We start from the raw sequence: 15,808 nt of genomic DNA, 5'->3' as shown, positions 1-15,808 counted from the left end.
TCACCCTTGGTTACCTCTGCTTCAGGAGAGAATGTCTCTCTCACAGTAGCTTAGTAGATAGCCAGGCTGAGGTCATGTGCTTGACCCTGGAGCTAGAGAATGGGGTCAACTCCATCCTGCCCCGAACGGGCAGGTGCAAAGGGTGAGAGTCAATTGAGAGTCAATTGACACCACTACTTGTCAATTCAGTGGTCCTTCAGAGATGCCCACCCCACCGTGCTGTGCCTTTTTTTGGGAAGTGGTATCGAAGTCCACTCTTCAATGTTTTGAAGTTCACATAGCTAGTAAGTGTTGAATTCCAGCAGAGATCCATCTTACTCTAAAGCCAAGGCTTGTAAGTTCTGGGTTTCCTCAAGCTGTTGAGCCAGCCCAGGATTCAAGCATGCAGTTGAACGTTTGCGGTAGGATTTGAAGCCGGAGATGTTGCTTCCCTTATTACTACCCTGTGACTGACTTTGGGCAAACCTAATCCATTCCAGATTCAGTTTACTCATCCATTAAGTGGGGATGCTTAACACTTGGTAGATTTGCTGGGATTAAATGAGAAGTGTTTGATTTGGTCCATAATACTCAAAGATTAGTTACCTCCAATTGTGGGAAGTATGTTCTGAGAGCATATGTTAGGATCGTTGGGAAGGATGTAAAAAAGATCTGGAAGATGCATTACTTCCTCCAGGTGACTGTTTAAAAGTGTCCTCATCAGTGGCCACAAAGAGTTCATGCAACTTCCCAGAGTACTCATCTTTTCTATGGGAGGAATGGTCTTCATTTTAGAGTCTGACTTAATAAGCCATTTCTCTCCCCAGCAACTTAGCTGTGGGGCTTTGAGAACCTACCACCCAGGGTGACGTGACATTTTCCTGCTTGTCCTCCTGGTGTTTCTTGGAAGCATTGCCCAGCATGGGTGTTCCTGTGTTTATCACCAAAAACAGTGAGGGTTGGGTTTTTAAAAAACACAAAGAAGAAATGATTGCTTTTCTTTATTCGCTTCAGAGGAAGCCTGCTAAAGAGAGTTAATCATCTCAGTGTTTTAGGCTTCAATTAATGAATGAACTCCACTTTGGTACTGGGACCCCAGACACGAAGGCAGCGCTGGGAATGCTGATTGCTTTTTAAAATGGAAATTTCACTTGATTTATTCAACACCCCCTCCCCCAAGTACACATGCCAGAGTTTTTCATTGGTAAGACAGGTCTCTGATTTGGGTTTCCATAATGTCACCCAATTATTCTTTTCCATGTCCCTTTCAACATTTTTTTTCAATTTGATAAGTTGCAATTAAATACGAGTATTAAAGTTGATCGAATGTGGAATAACAGGCAAGTATATCTGCTTTGTCTTGGTCTTCCCTCCCCCCACCTCCCGACCCAGCACTTGCAAACACGCTTCACTCTTTTCAGTGGTAGTAGGATGAGAGAGTTCACAGCAAGTGCCTCTGGCCTCACCTGTTCCAAGGACAACCCCCAAGAGAGTGTGACTAAGAAGGACTCTCCTTCCCTCTTACTGTCTTCAAAGGCCCTCTCAAGCTGGTTCGAGAAATTGCTCAGGTTAGGCCCATTCAAGTGCTACTTTATATATTTAACATTTTCTTCATTTATCCCTGCTATTAATGGGAGCAGATACATAACGGAAGAGGTCACTCCTGGAGAAGGGAATTCCACAAAGATGGTCTGCTACCCAGAGAAATGGGCCATCCAGTTGGACTGTCCTTTTTTCTAGGCCACCATGGGACTAAACCTTCATGTCTTGCTGGACCTTCCTGAACCAGGTAGCTGCCACTGAGACAAAAAGTTGTGGTCTCTGGTATGACTCCAGGCAGGACTTTCCCTTTGTAAATCTTCTGGAAGTTTGAAAGGAGAGATTACTTTGCCTCTGCTGCCCCCCTTCTTCAATAGAGTGCTCCCAAGGAATTAATATTTCTCCACAGAAACAACCACCACCGGAAGCCCATCAGAGACCATCCTGCATCTGGGCAAAGAAGTTAACATAATCCATCAAATTGCCTGTCATCAGGGTGAAACATGGCAGGGAAATCTGTGGCTATTTTTGGAACAGAGCTGCAGATGCCTGGGCCGGTAGGACGAGTCCACAACAAGGGAAAGGCCAAGAGCCCCATCCACCTCCTCCCCACCGCCCACCGGAATCTGCTCTGACATCTGTACTTGGCCTTTAAGCCAGACTTTGCAAACACACGCACCGAAGCGTGGGTTTGGATCGAAGGCTCCCGGATGGTTTTCACTTGCCCTTGCTTCTTTGCAGCTGTCTGCTCCAAATGAATGATGGATGTTGGCTGTGTCGCACCTCTCCAGTGGGCTTGGACATCATCTGGACAGCATTGTTTATCACTTTTACACATGTTTTACTAGTGCTGGTCCGAGCCACGCTGTGCCGCCTACTGGCAATTCCAGTGAATCTGGCAGTTTTCAGCCTCCATTTCTCCCAGCCTACTGCTCTGTGACACCCTACCCTCCAGTTCCTTCTCTCGTGTGCTGGTCTTTCTACCTGCTGCCCCTCACCCTCTCTTATAGTAGCTTTTTCTTGGGATTCATTATTTCACCTACTGGAGGACTATGACAACACCTGGCCAATTCACTACCGGTGCCATGAACAAATGGCCTTGAGGGATGGATCCATGTGGTGATTCTAGATACCAACCTAGCTAATTTTCCCAGGATGTTTCCAAGACATCACTGAGGAGGGAGAAGTTGTTGGTGAGTCTGAGGTTTTTTGCCCCGCCAACCCACTAGCTGCCAATGCTGTGACTTAGAATTGTGCTTTGCTGTGGCAGATGATAGTGTGGGAACTCTTCTGCCACTTTTAACAATTTATGTAAAATTAGATGACCTTTAGGCCTCTTTAATCCTCATGTTTTTGTCACTGCCACACACCTCTGCCAACCATCTGTGAATCAACGACTCCTCAAGACCCTGTCTGTCTTTTGGGATGAGTCCTTCATTGCTTCAGATGCTACCAGTTAGCATTTCTGAGTCCTTTCTTCTTCTGTCCCTTTCCAACCCACCCAGACATGTGCCTTTAAGGATCCTTGGGGGGAAATGTGGCTCTGGTACATTATAGATATGCCATTGACCTCATTGATAGTTCATATCTTGTATCTCATGAACTTCCTGATTGGGACCATTCAGTGCGCATCCAGCATAAAAACAAGGTAACCGGACTGCATCGCTTGCAAAACAGTGGTTTGGGTACTTTATTATGACTGTGAAATCTTGCTGTAGATCTCCGGGAACTCCGGTCTGCAGGCCGAGGGCCTCATTCTTACAGATCAATGTTTATTTGGCCTTTTAGTTCCTGGCAGGTGTCCCCACTAGCTCCTCATGTGCTTCTGGGGGTTGGCATGCCACAGCTGAGTGGGCTGACCCTCTGTGGCCATCCAAAGCTTGAGAAGAATGGACGTGGGTCAGGGCTTTGAGTTAGCTGTTTATGGTTCTTCAAAGGAATCGGGAATTGTAATTTGTCATTTTGATCTCAACTTAAAATTTTAGGGCCTGCGGCTTGGCTTCCAGATGTCTTGGTCAAGAAGTACAGGCCTGTTCAGGACTTTCTAAAATGAAATCAAGTCTTAATTCTTCACAGCTGTGGCCGACAGGCATGGTGTTAGTGATTCAACAGAGTCATTTCAAACTCCATATTTATAATACTTGACTCTCCTTTACCATGAAGTCCCTTTGGGTAAAAGTTATCAAGGAATGATAGGCTCCCCTTTACCCCATCCTTAGGTTTACCCCATGGGAATGTAATAATGGCCAGCAGTGCTGAAGGGAAATAATAAAGAAGCATAAACAGGAGCTGCAAAAACCTGAATGATCCACCAAGACCTGCTAAGCCCACAGGCAGGTCCTGGGGGCCAGGAGACTCCGTCTAGGAGGGAACATGGAGAGCAGAGGTGCTGAAAGCACAGGGAGTCTTAGTGTTCATGCTCAGTGTTGAAGAGAAGCCTGTGTCTGTTTTCAAGATAGTTAATCTCCACATTCTTTGATAATCGAGATAAAGGCTGAAAGTAGGCCAAAGTCCACCCCAATTAAATGAAGCAGGAGAGGCTGAGATTCCAGCACCCCAGAAGAATGGGACCTCCCTGTTGACTCTCAATCTAACCATCCAGGTTGTAAACCAAGTCTAGATTCTGAAGATCAAGCTCCCTGCCCCCCAACATTCTGTGACATTACTGAGACCTGAGATCAAGATCTCAGTGTGGTTCCACAAGGAGCTGGGCTTCCTCCAGCACGTTCTTAATGGCCAGGTTGATTCCATTGGAGGGGCGGGGTAGGGAGGGAGAGCCAGAGACTCTTGGATTAAGACAGGCTGATAAGGCTGGGCGATCTGGAAGGTGCAGCCAGGTCAATGAAGACCAACGTGCCATTTCAACAGCTGCTAATGTTATACTTGCCCTTGTCATTCTAGGAGAGGAGGGAGATAAGAGTAGTCAATTGTTTCTCTGAAAAACCAGTTTTGAGACACCTGGGTGGCTCAGTCAGTTAAGCATCCGACTTCAGCTCAGGTCATGACCTTGCAGTTTGTGGGTTTGAGCCCCATGTTGGGCTCTTTACTGACAGCTCAGAACCTGGAGCCTGCTTCCGATTCTGTCTCCCTCTCTCTCTCTGCCCCACCCAACTCATGCTCGCTCGCTCTCTCTTTCTGTCTCTCTCAAAAATAAAACATTAAAAATAACTTAAAACACAGGTTTCCTCTGGGAAGACTCTTTGGGCTCAGAAGAACGGGGAACCCAGTGTGGGGCGTGCCACCTGGTCCCCAGCCCCTGCCAGGTGTGTAGCCTGCTGAGCAGGGACAACAGCTGTGGGGTGAGCCCAGCACTGCTGAGCAGCCCTGTGCAGAAGCCCTGGCCGGGGTGGCAGCCACCTGCCTGCTTCCCTCCTTCCCACTCACCTGGTTACGTGTGGTTGCCTTGACCTTGTCCCTGGTCTGCCTGTCTCCTCTCTCCATGTCTTCCCTTTTGTTTCTCTCCTGTCCTCTTCTCCTGGCACTGGAAAGGATGGCAGGCAGGCTGCCTGGACACCTGGGACCCGGCTGGCTGCATGGCTCCCACTTTGGCACGATGGTCCCCACCCTTCCCACTCGCTGCCTGCCATGGAAGTCAGGATCATTGCTGGGCCCTTCCCTTCTCATCCAGGACTCATTCCCCTGAGAATCCCCTGATCTTTGGTGCCTGGGAAGCCTGCATTTCACTCCATGTAGCCGATCAGCTTCATAAATAAGCCAGTGGTGGGGCCCAAGCTCTCCCCTCCTACAGCTCCTTTGTGCTTTACTGTCTTCATGGCTTTTTGGGGACGGGTGGCGGGGGGCAGCAAGGAATGCTGGATGTCCTCCTTAGGGTGTATGGGATGTGACCGTTGTGTTCAGGACAGAACAAACATGTGGTACACATGGCCACTGCCTAGGGACACGGATGCCTTGAGGAGGTGCCAGGCCAGCTGGCTGCTTACAGTGGGTCAGAAGCACCCTGTCCTCACTGCGCTGAGCAAGAGAACTGTCTCCCTGCAGTGTCCTGTGAGGCAGTGGTGGCCCCCACTGTCACAGGGGCTCACCCAGGCCCCCGTTAGTCCCACTAGTTCTTGTCTGTAGGTGAGCCGCCCCTCAGGCATCACAGGGAAGAATGGAACGTAAGGTCGGGGAGTAGAGGCTGTCGCCGATGAAACTGAGTGTCAGGGCCGCGGGCCAGAAGCCGAGAAGACAGAGCGGCCAGCCAGAACCGAAGAGGCCGTGGCAGTCCAGCTGGCCGTAGCTGTCCAGGTGAGAGAGGCACTGGAAGGTGAAGCGGGGGCCGAGGACAAGTGAGTGGGTCAGCGAAGAGCTGCGTGTGGTGGGACCCACTGTGTGGGCCTCCAGTGGCCCATCCAGACGGAAACAGCCACCCCCACCCGCTCCCAGCAGGACTCTCAGATGTGGGAATGAGGTGGTGTCTGAAGCGCCGGGATGAGACGCGTGTCACCCTACCCTCCTGCCCATCAGCCTGGACTCCAGGGAACATACCTCCATAGAGCTCGTTCTGTGCTGCCCTCCGCCCCTCCCCCCGAAGCCTCCGCGGTGCACCTGGCTCCTGCACTACCCAGATCGACGAATAACACACACACCTGAGGCTTGGGAGATTGACTACTCCAAAGCAGCCACAGTGCAAAACGGGTGGACCTGGCCACTGGGCATGGACGTGACACTTTCTGTGCCACTGGTTTAATGGCCCAGAAGGCCTGGAAGAGATGCAGGTGTCGCTCGGCAAAGTTTGGGAAGAACGGAGGCTTATGGAGAGCGCATTGTGTGTGGGAGCCTGGCCTTTGCCCCAGCCCCGCTCTGCTTGTCCTCATTTCCGACCAGGACGGTGCCTTTCCCACAACAGAGCCTGGAAGATTTTGCCCAAGGATCTTCATTTGCGGGGGGCAAACAGGCAGGGCTGTCTTAGGTCTTTAAAGGTTCCCCCCTTCTCCCAGTGTGGGGCATCTGAAGCTTTTAAAGCTTGAAAATGTATGGTGAGGGCTGGGGCACCTGGGTGGCTCAGTTGGTTAAGCATCTGAACTCTTGATGTCAGCTCAGGCACGATCTCACGGTTTGTGAGTTCAAGTCCCGTGTCAGGCTCTGTGCTAACGGTGTAGAGCCTCCTTGGACTCTCTGCCTCCCTCTCTCTCTGCCCCTCCCCTACTCGCACTCTCTCTCGGAAGGAAGGAAATGTGTGGTGAGGGAAAATGTTTCTCTCCTATTTAAAAGTAGACCAGGGAGCTACATTTTTCTGGTTATGAAAGAAATTAATCCTGGGGGCTTTTATGATTGGTAGATTTTGTCACCTGGTGACAGTTATTTGCCCCAACCCATCTATGGCTGGGCCCTGCTTATCCACGGTACTCAGGACAACCCCCTTGGGCCTGGTCTGGCTGGGCCAGAATCCTAGCTGGGCTGCTGGGCACTTGCCCTGCCCTCTGCTCTAGGCCAAAGAATCCCCTGGGATGAATGGAAGACAGATTTCACATTATGTGTTCAACTTTGAGAAACCTAGATTCCTTGAAGATGTGTCTCACCTCCCAGACCAGCCTTTGCCACATCTGCATGCCAGAATGCCCAGATAGCCCTGGTGGCAGGGGACCCATTTCCAGTGATCCTGGCTTGAGGGTCTGAGAGAGGGCTTGAATTCCCTGATGAGTCTCACGATGCATCAGACAGAGGACTGTTGCCCTTGGGGAGGTTTGTGTCAGCCTCGGGTCTGTTGCTCTGGTTTGTTTGTCTGTCTGTTACCTCTGTCCAGCAATATGGCTTCTTGTTTCTGCCTTCCCCTTGATTGGCGAGCCCATCTGGACAAAGTCATGTTGCCTTCCTTTCTCCCACTGAGAATTTACTGCATGAACTTTCACTGGGCCTGTCCAGACCATTCATCTAAACAAATATCAAGGGGCCAGGGCAGGAGAATATTTTTCTGCAATCTCTCAGTCCTTAAAAACAAACAAACAAACAAACAAACAAACAAACAAAATGGTGCGTGATGGTGTAATTCCACTGCAGAACCCAGGGCACCGACCCCTGAGTGGCAGACACAAGTATTTTGAGGAGCATTGACCTTCACAAATATTTATACACTCTCAGCCAGCACTTAACATGGAGTTATAAGGAAACTTAAGTGTGGCTTGAAAGTGTAGGAGGAAAAACAGGAGAGTTGAATTCCTCCCTTTCCTCTCTCCGGCCCCAATCTTTACTTAACAACAAAAATGCCAGTGTCTGGCTCTAAAAGAAATAGCTGTTCTTATGGAGAAAGTTCTCTTTGTTGAGCTTTGAGAGAGTCAAATTTGCAGGAGGCTCACAGACAGACCTACTGGTGAAGGTAGAGAAGCAGAGTCCTGCTCTATGACATCATGGTTGGTCTTTCTGGCAGCCGGCCCTCATCCCGAGCCTATCTAGGGACCCACGAGTTGGAACTATTAGGAGATTTCATGGTTTTTATAGCTCTGCCAGGATGTATATTCTTTATTATATTATACTGTCCATGTTCATCAACCTGGGAAGGAAAAGTATCCCAGAAATCTCTGCCTTCCACATGGCGAACAGTTCCAAGCTTGACTTTGGAGAGGTCATGGTCCCCAGCACAGAGAAGGCATTTGGGGGGAAGTTTACTTTGTGGGGATACAGGCTAACTGATGTTGGGTGGGGAAAACTCCAGACTGAGACTGTAAGTAGGAAGATCATATAACTTAGCATCTAACCCAAGAAACCTTCAGGAGCACAAAGAACCAGAGCCTTGGAGTCTTCAAAAGGTTGAACCCTGCTCAAAACTGGCAGGAAAGGAAGGAATGTGCACCCAGGAGGCCCAGGCCTGGGAGCCGCACACACCCCCTTCTCCCCAAGTGCATGGGCAGAGCTTAGGCACATGGCCACACCTAACCGCAGTGGGAAATGTCTAATAGCTGTGTGCCCAGGGGGTAGACGGAGGATATGGGTTTTTACAAACAGACAGCAGCCCTCACCAGGCTGTTCTATGATAGGCTGGCCAGGCTGCTTCCTCGGGGACTTTGCATTTGTCATTCTCACCGTACAGGTTATTCTTCCCCCAAATAGCTTCCTGCCTTACTCCCAATATGCCTGCAGGTCTCTGCTTAGAAGACATGTGAATGGAAAGACAGTCTCAGCAACCCATATGAGATAGTGACCGTCACTTCCCTTGCACCCTGCACTCCCTATCCCTTAACCGTGGAATAATAATTTAGCTAGTCAAGGCCCTTCTTGGCTACGTGGAAGAGAAACAGATTCTAATCAAAGTGCAAACTAATGTAAGAGTATCAGGAACTCCTCCAACCTACAACCAAACACAGGGAATCCAGTGAGGAAGCTGAGACCTAGTCACAAGGAGTGTGTGGTTTGGAATGCCATTACCCTGAACACATGGCTGCCAAGCTGCCCATTCTTGGCTTTCCCCTGGAGTCCCCTTCTCACGGGTCGGGGCATCTGCCTGGCATTAATGAAGTCATGAGCCTGTACTCAGTTGCCAGGGAAGAAGGGCAGGAGCTATCTTGTGGGGGATCGGGCCTTGATTTTCACCTGTCTATGAATTCCCATCTCATTCCAAATGAGAGGTGAACCTGGGAGCTGGGTGGCCCAAACAAGAAGTATCCACCATAGCTGGGTATGGAATTCGGGGTTGACAGCATCATTCTTATGGTATTAAACCTTTTATGTTGTATATTTTTGTTGCTAGGAAGTTTGCTGTACATGGGGCACCTGGGTGGCTCAGTTGGTTAAGCATCCAACTCTTGATTTCAGCTCAGGTCATGATCTCATGGTTGTAAGATCGAGGCCCACATCAGGCTCTACGCTGAGTGTGGAGCCTGCGTGGGATTCTTTCTCTCTCTCTCCCTCTCTCTCTGCCCCTCCCCTGCTTATGCCTGCTCTCTCGTGCACTCTCTCTCTCTCTCAAAAAAACATTTAAAAAAAAGTTTGCTGTCCATCTACCTTATGTTCCTTTGTGGATTATTTTCTTTTTATCTTTGGGTTGCTTTTAAGCATTCCTCTGTATCTAATATACTACAGTTTCACCACATGTGGCCAGACAGGAATTTATTTACTATGCTTAGGATTCATTGTGCCTTTCCAATATAAAGATGTTTGGTTTTCTTCACTTCTAGAAAATCCTCCCCCCACCCCGACACTTTATATATTCAAATATTATTCCCCCATTATTCTCTTCAGAAATTCCTACTAGAAATACACTGGAATTTACATTCTGTCTTCCATTATCTCTTTATAGGAAGAGAGTCCTATTTTTGAGCCATTTCACTCTGGGCTATATTTTGGGAAATTTCTTCAAATTTATTGCTCAGTTCTTTAATCCTGTCTTCGGTTGTGTCTAATCTGATGTTTAAACCATCCATTTCATTTTTATCTTCAATGGTTCTGGTTTTATAAAGTTCTATTTTGTTCTTTCACATCCACCTATCATTTTTTCATGTTCTTTCTCCACAACGTTTTTGCTGTAGCATTTCTATTTCTTACTTTATTTCTTCCATTATTTTAGGTATTCTTTTTTGCAATCTCACTCAGAGACTACTCTTATTGTGGTCTCTGTGTATTCTCTTATATTCTAACTTTAGGGATAATTTATTCCTTTGTGTGCTTGATTTTTTTCTTGAGGGATTGTTTTCAGCAGGAGGTTTGGTCTTGCCTGGTAATGGTGGTTTGTGTGTGTGTGTGTTTAAGCAAGAGTCCTCAGTGCCCTTCTCTGTGAAGACTTCCCTTCAGCATGGCCTTGTGTTCAGTTCTCCCAGGTACTTGAAATTACAGCAAGAGTTGTTCTGCAAGGTGAAAAAGGCAGGTAGGAAGCATGAAAAAATTTAGAATTTAGCAGATCACCTCAAAAAGGTAGCCTCTCTCTCCTCCCAGTGTAGGTGACTGAGTGGAGTCAGTACCATTTGTCTCTTCCCCTTACAAACTCGCGTGTCCTGTCTTACTTTGGGCCAAGCTGTCCAGAAGCACAAGTTAACAGGGAACCCAGTTCAAATAGGCTTTAAACAATTAGGCAATTTACTGGCTCATGTGATTAAAACAGGCATGTGAGTGACCTCAGGCTCTTGCATCCATCAAAATCCATTTTAGATTAGGAACCTTTCTCCAGAGTCCTGCCTTTCATCTCTCTGGAACACTGCTACCAGATTGATCCTGTAGAATCATAGCTCTGAACATGGCGCTCCCTGGCTCAAAACCCTTCACAGGCTTACTTAATGCCTCTGGTAGAAAGTCCCAATCTTTCTGGTTGGTGTTCCAGGCCGTTCATGTCCCATTTTATTCCTCTTGATAACTGACCCTTCTCCGAACTCCCAGTGGGATTTGCCATCCGCACTTGCCTGGAGCGTCTATGCTGTTCTGTATTGGAGTTACTTGTGTACATGTCTCATACTGCCCCTTAGATTCTCTAAGTTCCTGGAGGATGCAAGCTTTGTGTAACCTCTCTTCCTGTTTCCCGCGGTCAGTCTAGCAGAGGGCATGTCACATTAGAGCTGTTCCAGTCAACCGAAACAAATCCAGGCCCTCCCCTTCTTCTAGGTTAGGCCAGGCTCGTGGCTCCCGCATTGCACAGGGCAGGTAGGATGCTTCAGATTCTCACGGGGCTTCCTGTCTTAGGAGTCAGTGCTTTGGTGCAAAGGGCTCAGCACTGGAAGTGAGGCAAGGGACCAGTGCCAGAGTGATTCCTGCTACAGCATCTCTCTCTCTCTCTCTCTCTCTCTCTCTCACTCTCTCACTCTGACGACACTCTCTTGGTTAGGCCCCGCTCCATTACCCTTCCTTTCAGATGCTTTCCTGACCCAGCTGTCCTCACAGCCCCTGGACAGTTTTAGGACTGTGTCTGTTTGAATGATAGCAAACCCTGCCTGGGTGTGGCTTTTACTGTGAATACAGTGCCTTCCAGGTCAGGAGCCCAAGGGGGGTCTGGGGACATCTGTAAACTCTGTCCGTAGGCCTTGCACGTAATGGGCTCACGATGATCATCTGTCGCTTGAAAGAATCCATTCAAGTCAATAATTACACATTGTGTGCCAGTGTGCCCGGCACCCGCCCTGGCGTGAACAAGATGGCATGAACGAGACAGCCAAGCGACCGGGCACGTGATGGAGCTGTTTGGTGACCGCCTTTGTGTCTAGCAGGGGCCAGGTTCGCGTCTGTCATGAGCCCCATACTGGGCCTGGGCTGCAGCAACCCCTCCCGGTGTATGTTTTCAAATGAAAGAATGAGTGGGTTAACGGGTGCATCTTCTGATCTCCTCCGACAGATTATAACAGCAGTGAGTTGAAAACAGCCTGCAGGAAACATGAGCTTTACGTGAGCTTCCAAGACCTGGGATGGCAGGTGAGTTTTCTGGACAGCAAGGCGGACAAATGTCCCTTCACAGCAGCCCTTTCCTATCTTAATGGAGCAGCTACCATCAAAGACTTTGAGTTTTAGGGCTGAGGCGATTCCTTGTGTGAAGGTACTGGGAGCCTTTCCAAATGCCTGGGCTTCTGGAGTAAGGCAGAGGAAGGGCCGAGCCTGCTTGTGCACCAAGAGCCCCCCCTTCCCAGGGAGCCTGGTTGCCAAGTTCTGTGTCCCTCAGGATCCATACTACCGTCCCCAGTGTTCTCCCATTCTTTGCAAAGTCCACAAGGCGTGTGCTTATTTGGGCATTTAAACAAATTGTGTGTATGTGTGTGTGTAAGATTTTACTTTTCAAGCTCTACACCTAATGTGGGACTCGAATTTACAACTCCAAGATCAAGAGTCGCACACTCTCCTGACTGAGCCAGCCAGGCGCCCCACCAATTTTGTGTTTTGAGAAAGCATTGGAGAAACTGCCCTGACAGTTCTCCAATGGCTACAAACTGACTCACCTGAACTATCTAGAGGCGCACAAAGGCTGAGCCCCACAGCTGAGAGCCACCACTAGTTTATGAGCAAATCCTCGGTGACAAGGGATAGGAGATACCATTTACTGTACTCAGGTGGCATTATGAGGAAGGGCATACTCGAGGCCCCTCGGCTGGGGGGGGGGGGGGCAGGTGCAGCCAGCCAGCCACCTGTGTGCTTCCTGGTCTGGCAGGTGGGCAGCAGCTAAGGCCCTGCAGGCTGTGGAAGGAGCGAGGGCTCTGGAGCCAGACAGACCGGGTTCACATCCTGGCTTTGCCACTTGAACGTGAACTTGGCCTCCCTGTGTTGGTCTGCGTAGCTGTGCTACGTGAGGAATACCTTCTCACAGGATTACTAAGAACACAGATGATAGAAGGAATGTATGCTCATCACATGTCATGTCCCTTTGCTTTCGACTAAGGACTGGATCATCGCACCCAAGGGCTATGCTGCCAATTACTGTGATGGAGAATGCTCCTTCCCACTCAACGCACACATGAATGCCACAAACCACGCGATCGTGCAGACGCTGGTGAGCTCCTGGGGACCCTTTTCACTTTAAATTTTTTTATGTTTTTTTTTTTTTTTTTTTTTAGAGAGACAGAGCACAAGTGGGGGGAGGGACAGAGAGGGACACAGAGAATCTGAAGCAGGCTCCAGGCTCTGAGCTGTCAGCACAGAGTCCAACACAGGGCTTACACCCACAAACCGTGAGATCATGACCTGAGCCGAAGTCGGACACTTAACCCACTGAGCCACCCAGGCGCCCTCCCCACTTCGCTTTAAAAATTTTTTTTTTTTTTTCAACGTTTATTTATTTTGGGGACAGAGAGAGACAGAGCATGAATGGGGGAGGGGCAGAGAGAGAGGGAGACAGAATCGGAAGCAGGCTCCAGGCTCCGAGCCATCAGCCCAGAGCCTGACGCGGGGCTCGAACTCACGGACCGCGAGATCGTGACCTGGCTGAAGTCGGACGCTTAACCGACTGCGCCACCCAGGCGCCCCCCCACTTCGCTTTATAGGTAGGAGTCAGCCAGGGTCCGGTATGGCTTCTAACGGTGCCTCTCCCCTTCTGTTTTGGAACAGGTTCACCTTATGAATCCTGAGTATGTCCCCAAACCGTGCTGTGCACCGACCAAACTGAATGCCATCTCGGTTCTTTACTTTGATGACAACTCCAACGTCATCTTGAAAAAATACAGGAATATGGTCGTCAGAGCTTGTGGATGCCACTAACTCAAAACCAGTTGCTGGGGACAGATGCTGCCTTGGGTTCCCAGATGACGTCTGCCTTAAAAACAAACATTCAGAAGCACAGCGAAGGGGGGAGGCGAGGCTTCGAAGCCGTTCAGTGCTGGTTGGTGCCTTACCGCCCACGGAAGATTGTAAAGGGCCTCGTTAATAATTCGCTCACACAGTAAATAACGTGAGTAGTTGTTGGTCTATAGGAAATGGAGTTTGGATGTCTGCAGTATGAAGTCTGGTTAACTAAAGAAACATAACTTTGAAGTATCCCCCCCCCCCACACCCAACAAAAGAAGAAGAGTCCACTGAAATTAGTTTTAGCTTTAGATCAAGCTATTTGTGGCATTAGTGTTTAACAGTAAATAGGGAAAATAATCTTAAAAGGAGTATTCTCAGCTAAAGTATCCACCCGTTCTGTAGTGTTTGTCGAAGGGAGACCTACAGATAATGGAAACTGGGGGGAAATGCCTCTGTTCACAGATTTCATTCCCAGAAAAGTTGGTTTCATGTAGGATCAACAGCCTGGGTCGTCCCCAGGGCTGCGTGGAAGTGCCTTTTGTCTCCGTCACTGCCGTTAGCGTTTGTGCTGGAGTTCTGTTGGTGTGAAAATATACTTATTTCGGTCCAACAAACCATGTCATTTCCACACCTCGGTCCCCTACCCCCACCCCAACATTTGCTATTTTCTCTGCTAACACCGTAAGTGGGGCGAGTTGGGCATTGCGGTGAGGCTACAGGGGGCCAGAAGCATTTTTGACAGCCGTCACTTTAACCGTGTAACATGTGAAAGCCATTCTGCGCCTCTTCTCTTCTGGAATGGCTCTTGGAAAAGCACATTAACTTCGGGAATGTTGGCTTTAATAGTTCACCTATCTCAGTAAAATGGCTGTCTGCCTTTTACTGGACAGCATGCCGGGTCGCGGGGTTAGAAGCAACAAAGGAAACAAAATGAGGAAGGAAGCCCCCAGCCGCTAGGAATGGGATGGGCATGCCCTCATGAACCCGAATCCCATTTTCTCTTGTAGAAAGTAAGACGCCGATGAAATCGTAGAATGTTTTTAAAGTGTCTTTTTCACAATCATGTACTAGGAAGCCAATTTCATACTAAACTGATTAAATAATACATTTATGATCTAAAACTGTTTGCACTTACAGCTTTTTTGTAAATAGAAACTATAATTTATTGTCTATTTTATATCTGTTTTGCTGTAACATTTAAGGAAAGACCAGACTTTTTTTTCTTTTTTTAAAAGAGTTTATTTAGAAAGTATCATAGTGTAAACAAATTGTACCACTTGGATTTTCTCTTAATACAAGACTCATGATGCAAAGCTGAAGCCACTCATGAGGATTGTGCTTCTCTAGAAAGTTGGGGTTTTAAAAGAACATCTGTGAACCATACATAATTAATAAAGATTTCCTTTAAGGCAGAGGTTGGCCGAGATCCTGCTCTGTTGTCTTCTGCCACAGACAGCAGAAGTGGTCTTGTTTATCAGATTCCCACCACCAGTTACTGTGTGTCCACTGCCCGCACCCCCCGAGCATGGGAAGTGGGGCAAAGAGTGTTGGAGACGGAGGGATTATGAGAGGTAACTTGATGGCAAAGAACATACAGGTACATTATCTTAAGGGAGCCTAGTCCGATGGGTGCTTATTTTCGAGTGTGACAGTTAAGAATGCTTAACACCTAGGATGGCATGGCTTGCGAGAAGGCCGGTATTGGCAGTGACTTGGCCTGTGTCAGCCCTGACCCAGCCAGCCCCACCTACTTCAGTCTTTGGTCTGGAGGCCAACTTAATCCCGCTCCTCATACAGCAGAGAGTAGACCTCTTCCAAGGCAAAGTACAGTTAGCCTCTAAAATGACTACTCAGAAGCAGAACATGAGGCTACCTCCAGCTCGGGCCCTGTTGCTGAGCAGGAGGGCCACCCTGGTCAGGAGACCCAGGGCTGGGAAAGCTCGCCTAAGTCCTTTTGCCCCCCTGGTGGCAAATACAACCAGAATCTTTCTATGAGTTAACAGAATAGTCAGGACAAGTCTTGTGAAACTTTCCATGCCACATTTTCTGTGGGAGACGTCAAATCTTAAAGTTCACATGGACTCTTGGCTGCATGAGAACCTAATAAATCTTTCACCTGTAACAAACAGAAGCATACACACACACACACACACACACACAGATTATG

General features: G+C 48.6%; 1 protein-coding gene across 1 annotated transcript in view; it reads left to right on the top strand.

The window, feature by feature from the left end:
* The window catches only part of BMP6 (bone morphogenetic protein 6), a 158,980-nt gene extending 143,927 nt beyond the window's left edge, over positions 1-15,053 (top strand). Inside the window, exons 5-7 of the mRNA XM_043590858.1 lie at positions 11,768-11,844; positions 12,800-12,910; positions 13,465-15,053. Of these exons, the coding sequence (XP_043446793.1) occupies positions 11,768-11,844; positions 12,800-12,910; positions 13,465-13,614 (338 nt within the window). The 3' untranslated portion in view covers positions 13,615-15,053. The remainder of the gene's footprint in view (positions 1-11,767; positions 11,845-12,799; positions 12,911-13,464) is intronic.
* Positions 15,054-15,808: the final 755 nt, after the last annotated feature.

The sequence above is a fragment of the Prionailurus bengalensis genome, chromosome B2, assembly GCF_016509475.1.
Source record: "Prionailurus bengalensis isolate Pbe53 chromosome B2, Fcat_Pben_1.1_paternal_pri, whole genome shotgun sequence".
In the NCBI taxonomy this organism is placed as follows: domain Eukaryota; kingdom Metazoa; phylum Chordata; class Mammalia; order Carnivora; family Felidae; genus Prionailurus; species Prionailurus bengalensis.
This window is presented reverse-complemented; position numbering and strand designations above follow the sequence as displayed.